At 40.8% G+C, this 8,528-nt stretch overlaps 1 protein-coding gene across 2 annotated transcripts in view; it reads right to left on the bottom strand.

The window, feature by feature from the left end:
- Vav3 (vav guanine nucleotide exchange factor 3) overlaps positions 1-8,528 on the bottom strand; it is a 332,901-nt gene that overhangs the window by 156,126 nt on the left and 168,247 nt on the right. For both annotated transcript variants that reach the window (XM_021195490.1, XM_029537277.1), the window contains exons 10-12: positions 6,378-6,473; positions 2,976-3,044; positions 872-958 (exon numbers count right to left, since the gene is read on the bottom strand). In XM_021195490.1, the coding sequence (XP_021051149.1) occupies positions 872-958; positions 2,976-3,044; positions 6,378-6,473 (252 nt within the window). The remainder of the gene's footprint in view (positions 1-871; positions 959-2,975; positions 3,045-6,377; positions 6,474-8,528) is intronic.

Below are 8,528 nucleotides of genomic sequence, written 5' to 3'. Positions count from 1 at the left end.
GTCTGTGTGTGTGTGTATATGAGTCTGTGTGTGTGTGTGTGTGTGTATGTGTGGTTACAGGGATTGTCAAGGACCCAGGTGATGACACCATGCAACAGGGAGGTGGCTGCACATAGAAAAAGAAAGGAACGCACAGGGGCATTCAGAGCACAGCAGTGAAATCACATTGCCAAAAATACCTCAAAGCCATTCTCCCTACGCACTTCCTGCCGGCGAATCCAGCCCTCCATTCTCTCTGGAAACCATTTCTATAGCTGCCTGGCTGCCTCTCTAAAGGGACTTCTTGAAATATAAACAAGACTGGGACACTCACAGATAGAGACTGCCCTAGATCTCCACTGCAGTCACAATAAAGCTCTAACCGACCCTTGGCCTACAAGGATATGCGATGCAGTTCTTCATCCCCTGTGGCCTCAGAGCCCATCACCTTCTGTTCTCACCACTTCTAGCAACCCTTGCTTCGCCGCTTCCTACCCATCTCTGGACTTTTTGCTTGTTAAGGCATCGCCTGGATCACTAATACCATAGATCTTCTGGCTTTTCATTCTTTGGACTCCGTTAAGATGACAAGTGACTTGGAAGGACTTTCTCTAGCCATGCTACCAAAACTGGAAATGTATTGTTCTCTGGGACCCTTGGGAGAGGAGGCAGTAAGAGACTGAGTGAGAGAGGCAAACAGCAGAGGTACCTGGACAATGGCAAAGTCACAGAAGACATCACATGAGTGTGAAGGACAGACACAATTGGGAGGGGAGAAGACAACATTTAACAGCCAAGAGTTGAAGGTAAACTGTCTATTCTTCAACAACAGCTCTTGCATGTCCTGAAATTTGGGGATGAGGGGAAGCTGGATCGGAGGATAATTACATACCAAATTCTCTATAGATAGCTGAAACTGCTTAATTTCACGAAGGGTCTCATTATCTCTTTTTACTTCATTCACATATTGTGCCAAGTCCTAGAGAATGGAGAGAAGGGTGCAGAAAGAAGGCACAGGAAGATTAGAGATGCAAGCTGCTTTGAAAGAAAAACACATCAATAATTTCATCAGCGTTGAAAGTCACCACCATAATGTCTCAATGACAATAAAATCAACACTCAGTCAATCAAAGCTGCGTCTCAAAGCCAATTGTCAAGTGTGGGGTATGCAGCTGGGAAGTCTGAAGAGTTGTCGCATACCACGCCCCTGAGGAGGAGAAGGATTCTGCTGCCTTAAAAGAAAAAAAAAAAAAAAACATAAAACATAAAACAAAACAAAAAGAATTCCAAGGAATCTCTGCAAAGCGCCAAGGAAAGTAGGGCAGGAGAATCTAACTTCCAGGAGCATTAATGGCTGCCCTTGACAGAGGTGTATCTTTCCCCAGGTGACATGAAGGGCAGGGCTGAAGGATTAGCAGCAAGGAAAACAGAACACAAAGTTACAGGTAGCCCTAGCAAGCCTGTCCTTTTGAAACCAGTTAATGTCTTGTTAGCTCCAAAGAGCGCTCAGTCAAGAAGGCTAGTTCAATTTCAGAGTGAATAAAGGAGAATAAGCAAAGCAGAGGGGAAGAGTAGGGTGGCAGAAGCAAGTCAACGAGACCTTCAGCCCTGCTCCTCCACGTGCCTTCACCTACTGAAAAATGACTTTTAAAAAAAAAAAAAAAAAAAAAAAAGCAAAGCAAAAGCATTAGCTAATCCTCCCATACTGTAACTGGCTATTTTTATTTTGTGTGATCCACATTTTCCTATTTTCTAAGCTTTTTCTATCTTTTTTTTTCTTTAGCCTCTTTAACGCATCTGCAACAGGAACACAACTCTGCAAATAGCAATTCTTAACTGTGTTCTCAGGGGAAGCTTGGATTTTCATAGGACCCATCTATACATGACTGCTTTAAGGACACAAAATGTGTTGCTTTTCTAGCCACAATAAACAACCAACTAATGGTCTTGACGTTCGAACTATGATCATCTGACCAGCAGAGCCAATGCTAAGACTGGTCTAGAGCAGGTAGCTAACTATAATGCCCTGTCATTTCCTTTCAGAAACAAATACTTGATTCTGTTTCAGTTACAGCTCAGAGACAAGTTGACAAAGCATAATGTAGAACTTGTGCATTCCCCAATAAGACCACATCTGCTTGCTTCTTTCTTTCTTTGTTTCTTTTTCTTTCTTTCTTTCTTTCTTTCTTTCTTTCTTTCTTTCTTTCTTTCTTTCTTTCTTTCTTCCTTCCTTCCTTCCTTTGTTTCTTTCTTTCTTTCTTTCTTTCTCTTCCTTCCTTCCTTCCTTCCTTCCTTCCTTCCTTCCTTCCTTCCTTCCTTCCTTCCTTCCTCCCTTCCTTCCTTCTTGTCTATCTATCTATCTATCTATCTATCTATCTATCTATCTATCTATCTATCTATCTATCTATCTATCTATCTGCTTTTTGACTTTCAGGTTTAACTGGAAACAAAAACCCAAAGTGAAATCCCCTTGTACAGAACCCACCACGGGCAACCTGACAGAGGATTTGTCTTGGGAAAATCAACCACACTGGCAATCCTCAAGTCACCTGTGACCCTCAGCTCATTCAAGTCAATAGTTATATGCAAAACAGCGAGAAGACTGTGGAACAAAGTCATTCTATGCAGTCATTCCTGGAGGCTAAGAAGTGAGCGAACTATACAAAAGTGGTTTTACCATCCCTCTTGGAATTATGGCACTTTGTCTGGCCCTAAAACCCATATAAGAATTCCATTTCAGATGCTGACGCGGGAAGAGAGGCACAGTTTGAGGCCAGTCTAGGTTATATAGAAAGTACTAGGAAGTCCCAGGCTCATCAAAGCAGACAATAACAACATAACAAATATCTTTTTCAGCAAATCAGTTTGCTTGCCTCACAATAACAAGGGTGAATGTTAACAGGTAAGGGTATCACATATACACACTAGCATGTGGATCCCATTGTTTCTGGACAGCAATACAAGACACCAGCAAGTTCCCACTGCAGCTGCCTCACCTTCATTGCATCCAGAGCCAGCTTCAGGTTCGCCTTCTCCATAGGGTCATGGGTGTGTTTGACCAGCTCCTATTTGGAAGACACAGGTTAGCAACGCTCGCCCTAAATCCAAAACTAACACTGAAGCAACAAACGAACCAAAGCTTTAAAAGACACTAATATCAGTCTCCACAGGGTGATAATTTTCATGTTGGGGGACTCCTTTTTTGTTCAGCTGAACTCTACCCTCACCATTATAAGCATGCTGTTTCCTGGATATCTTGCTGACGGCCTCAGCTCTGGATGAAGGGACACTTTCTATTCCCTCTCACAAACCGCTTCTCCAAGACTGTTTATCCCAATTCCATGTCTCCATTTCAAGAACAAGAGGATGCTTTGTGAGTTGCTGCTGTTACGATTTTGCTTATAAATCCTAATTTTCTGCGTACTCTTCCATCTCCCATAGCTTCCTATCTCTTTAGAGGATTGTTCTCGCCCGCGTGACCACCCTTTTATTATCATTTTGCATAGTCTCCAAATCACAACCACTGCCACACCAACTTTCACCTAATGAGGCCATCGCTCTGCCGTATATCTGTTCAACCCAGATATCACACCCAATACCAGACTCACGTGTCCAACTAAATGATAGTCTCACGGGTCCCCTAAATTTAATACATCCCAAACATACTCCAACCTCACCCAGGACGAGGTGGTAACTGGTGTTGCTTGATTAAATGGCACCATTCCCATTGGTGTAACAGCTAAAGCCGGAACCTGAATGGTGCCCAGGCTCTGCCCTCCCTTCTATTCCCTATGCCTCGCTGATATTATTGATCCAGCCCTGGAGAGCATGATCCTGGTGTTTATCTAACAGCAGCAGCTCCTTGCCATTTTTCGAACGCTTATTCTTAAGTGCTCAGACTTTGGACCCAGAGTCTCTCTTTCTAGTTATCTGTCCATGCTCCTGATGGTGAGCAGGCTTCTCAACTCGTAAGTCAGATCTTGTCTGTAGCCTGACTAGACTTCTGTAACGTCCCCAATGCGTCGGCTGTAACCCAGTACCTCCTGGTAGTCCTGTGCTGGATCTGGACTCTGCAAACTTCTCTCAATCGCTTTTTCTCAACTTCCACCCTACCTACTTTCTATCCACACTTAAATAATCTATAGTTCTCCAAGACATTTGTACTTAACCCATAGGACATGACGGGTTTCTTTTGTTTTTGTTTTTTGGGGGGGTTGGTGTTTTTTTAGGAAGTTTCTCCTCTTGTTCACATGGCGAACTCATGGTAACCCCTTTAAAACCCATTTCACAAATCACCCCTCTAAGAAGAGAAAATGAAGCCTTTAGTCAGGTATCCAGCAAACTTAGGTGTAGTTATTGAGGCCTTTGTGTGTCTTCTGTGTACCCACCACATTGTGTTAAATGTCAATGGTGAGCATCGTCATACAATGCCTTCCTAACACAGTTTGATGTGTATACACACACACACACACACACACACACACACATACATTCAAAATTCTTTAAAGGCCCCAGTCCTGACAGTTTCCTGTTATAAACAGGACTTGCAAAAAGAAAAAACTGCCAAATATTAAACTCCACCAAAATTTTATTTTTATTCTCACTTTGTTAAACAAACTAGTAAGTCACTTTTAAAGTTTCTAAAACTTCCTCTATAAAACACTTTAATTTTAAAATTTATTCTCTCATACATTCCATCCTGACTACAGTTTCTCCTCCCTCCTCCCAATGCCTCAGCACAACCCACACCCACACCCCAAACCCTATTCACTTCTTTTCTCCTCAGAAAGGGGCAGCCCCCACTCCATGGATATCATCTAAACAAGGCATAACAGGATACAGTAAGACTAGGCACCTCCCCTTGTATTTAGGCTGGGTGAGCCAACCCAGTAGGGGGGAAAAAGTCCCCAAGGCAAGCAAGAGTCAGAGACATCCCAATCCCCACAGTTAGGAGTCCCACAAGAAGACCGAGCTACACTACTGTAACACATATCCAGAGGGCCTAGGTCAGACCCATGCAAGCTCCCTGGCTGTCAGAAATATTTTAAATTTTCTGTCATTGTCCTCAGATGAGCCAGCATTCAGAAGAGATGTCCTTTAGAAATCATGAAAGTGCACTAGTAAGGAGAAAAATTACAAACTGTTAATTTGTCTAGACACCAGACAAGGGCTCTAAAATACTTTAAAAGTTAAAAAAAAAATCTCTAAAATTTTTATCCGCATATAGTACCAAAAATAGAGCTTCCTAATTTGTAAAAAAACATTGTAGAATTACACATAGTCTTGAATTCTAAAATACAAAACAACAGGAGGGGGAAAGCAGGGTAAGCGAAGGGTTCAAACACTACCATTGTATTTCTTAGTTTTGAGTCTGCACAAAGTCTTACAAGGACCCTAAGAGTCTAACTCTTGATCTGAACCTTCTAAATTCTTCAGTCAGTGCTTCAAGACATCAAAGAAACAAAACAAATTATTATCTTATTTTGGACCTGTTTTTAGCTCCGCAAAGCCTCGAAACCTGATTGCCTGTGTTGCCCCTTATTATTTTTTCATAAAATCCAATTTGATTAAGTTGCTTTGAGTTTAGGTCTCATGAATGTTTTAATGCATTTTTAAGAAATAATCAGGGTTTGAATTTTTCTGATTTCTCAGTAGAACCAAAATAGAAATGACGAATAATTGCATGGCTACAGTTCAAGAAATTTAATATACAAGATGTACGAAGCACAGAAGACTCAAAATTCTATTTCACGTACAGGTAGTAGATCTTTTTAAAATGACATTCCACAAGCATCAGCCGGGTTCGCAGACTAATACAATGAGACATTTCTTTGGAGCAGAACTAATGAGCCTCCTGGTATAGCTATCAAATTAAATTTATAAGACTCTCCACCCTCATTAGAGGACTAACCGTGGAAACCATAAACTTTGTGTGTTATAGTAAGAATCCCCTCACAATAGATGCCATCTTATTACATCTAGTGCAGTGAAAAAGCAATACAGTCCATGATACAATATTCTCTTAATTATTGTGGAACGGCAGACGGTCTAATGAGGGTAATCGGAGCACACTCAGGTTCATTGACTCACTAGCGATTGATTATCGCTAACTCCAAAACATGCCATCAAAGGCACGTTTTTACCAGTACCTCTTTCATTCTTTATCTTTTTCCTATCCTTTATGAAGAACACAAAATGTGTCTTTTTAGTAAACACAGAATTATTTTATTTATTTTTTTATTTACTTATTTTTGCTAAAAGGAAAATAAAACACCTAACTGTCCCGGCCATTTCACACTTAGCTCTAATAATAATATGGAGACTCTCCACGAGGCTGCCGCCGGTCAGTGTTCTGTGGGATGAAGAAATGCACGGTAGCATGTTGTTAATGTACAGACCTGAAGGAGGAGGTGATACTTCAGCACGCGCTGCATAGGAACTACCAGCAAATCGCGCAGAGTAAATTTCCCGTTATTGGCTCTTTTTGAACATTCCTAAGGCAATGGATTTCAAACCTTTGTTAGTTTACTCAAAGGAAGTCAGAAAACACTACAAAATGCAAAGCCCAAAAGTAGAATCCTTACGAGTATCTTTGTTCCTTTCCACAGCAATACTTCTATTCAAACAATAAAGTAGCTTCAGTTTTTTTTGTAAAGCATGCCTTATAGTATTTCAAACCATAAGATGAATCAAGCAGAATTATGACTGAAGATTAGCTTTATAGCACATCATCCAATCCCTCCCAAGTTCTCCTTGTGAGTTCTCCTCCCACATTCCCCCGGGCTTATGAATCAGACAGCTCAGGCCCTGACTCATTAAAGTCATTTGGGCGCCTCCAGCCTCATGCTCTGGCCACATCAATTCTCTCCAAACACTCGTTCCAGTCTCCAGGAAAAAAACCACCACAGCCTTCCCAAGGCATTCTACTGGGCTTGAGGAAGAATTCCAGCCAACATCATTTTCTTTACCTCTTCTTCCTTCCCTCCCTTCTTGCCTTGTTTGGTCTGTGTATAAGTCTGCCTTGTGGCCACTTAATTATCATTGAAAAGAATATCTGCCCCAATATAACCTTCTGAACTAAAGACATGTCCCTTAAACCTCTTAAAAAAAAAACAGACAACCTCCTATGTGCTTATAAATACTCATTCTAACTAAATCAAATGGAATATTTGGCTGAATATGCTAAAATATAAACCTGCTACCACAATTAATATTTTAAACCTTCATATTTTATATACTTTATCCTCTTTTTTTATTGTTTTGTTTTGTTTTTGAGACAGGGTTTCTCTGTGTAGCCCTGGCTGTCCTGGAACTCACTCTGTAGACCAGGCTGGCCTCAAACTCAGAAATCCGCCTGCCTCTGCCTCTGCCTCCCGAGCTTTATCCTCTTTTTAAAAGGTAATGTAAGCTGGGGATGGTGGTGCATGTCTATAATTCTAGAACCCAAGAGCCTACCACAGGAGGATTGACATAAGTTAGAGGCTACCCAGTAAACTTTGTCACAAATAAACAAACAAACAAAAATTCACTTTAAAATAATATTGACTTCTTCACTTTTGATTGTAGCTGTGACCTTGGAGTAAATAATTTGAATGTGAAGTATTAAAATGTGAATCCTTGACTGTATGACTTAGGCAAGTCACTGCTAGCGAGGTATACCTATAAAGGATTTTTTTTTATTAAGTAATTTGAGATGAGAAGACTCATCTTTAGCCTTGATCTTTTGAGGTGGTAAGGCCCACCTCTAATTTAGGCTACCCCTCATGGTCAAAACCTATAGAAAGCCTTTCCTCTTTGCTTAATTGCCCTGTCTTACTGACTACTCCATTCCTTCACTGGAATTAGAGCCTACTTTGGGATTTGAGCATATAGTGAAGACCAACTGAGACATCTATCTCCACAGATAAAACAACTACTGGATTCTTGGACTTTCCATTGGTAGACAGCTACTATTCGACTAGCTGGACAACCTTCTGTACGCCACTTTAATAATCTCCTTCCTATACAGGTTTCTAGGTAGGTTCTAGAGAACCCTGACTAATAAAGGTTTAAGTACCAGGAGCGTGGTATAGATTCATTCTATCAATTCTGTTCCTCTAGAGAACCCTGACTGAAACATATAAACAGTGTTAATCCAAAAGATGCCAAAATGTCAAAGAACATTGCTAGAGAAAAACCTCAGGAGTTCAATATTCTTAAGCAACTGCATGTGTCAGACCAAAGGCTTCTTCGGTAAATAATGTTCCTTAAGATAATATTTGGGCCATGAATTTGTTCCTTTGTTCACTCTTAGCATTTCTAACACATTCAAAGGCATTACCAGATTAATAATACTAATGACCATGATGATATCATGAGTATGTTTGACTACAGATCTAGAGAAAAATGAGCTAGAAACAAACATGCTAATGAGTTATGTGTGCCTTAATTACCAAAGTTCATTGGGAAGCTAACTGATTCAATAGAGTTCCTACATGTACCCGGATGAACATGTGCGTGTGGATGCCAGAAGACAATTGCAAGTGTTATTTGCTGGAACATTCATCTTG

This window comes from Mus pahari, chromosome 4, assembly GCF_900095145.1.
Source record: "Mus pahari chromosome 4, PAHARI_EIJ_v1.1, whole genome shotgun sequence".
NCBI lineage: Eukaryota > Metazoa > Chordata > Mammalia > Rodentia > Muridae > Mus > Mus pahari.
The sequence above is the reverse complement of the archived record's forward strand: the minus strand, read 5'-3'. Positions and strand labels throughout refer to the sequence as shown.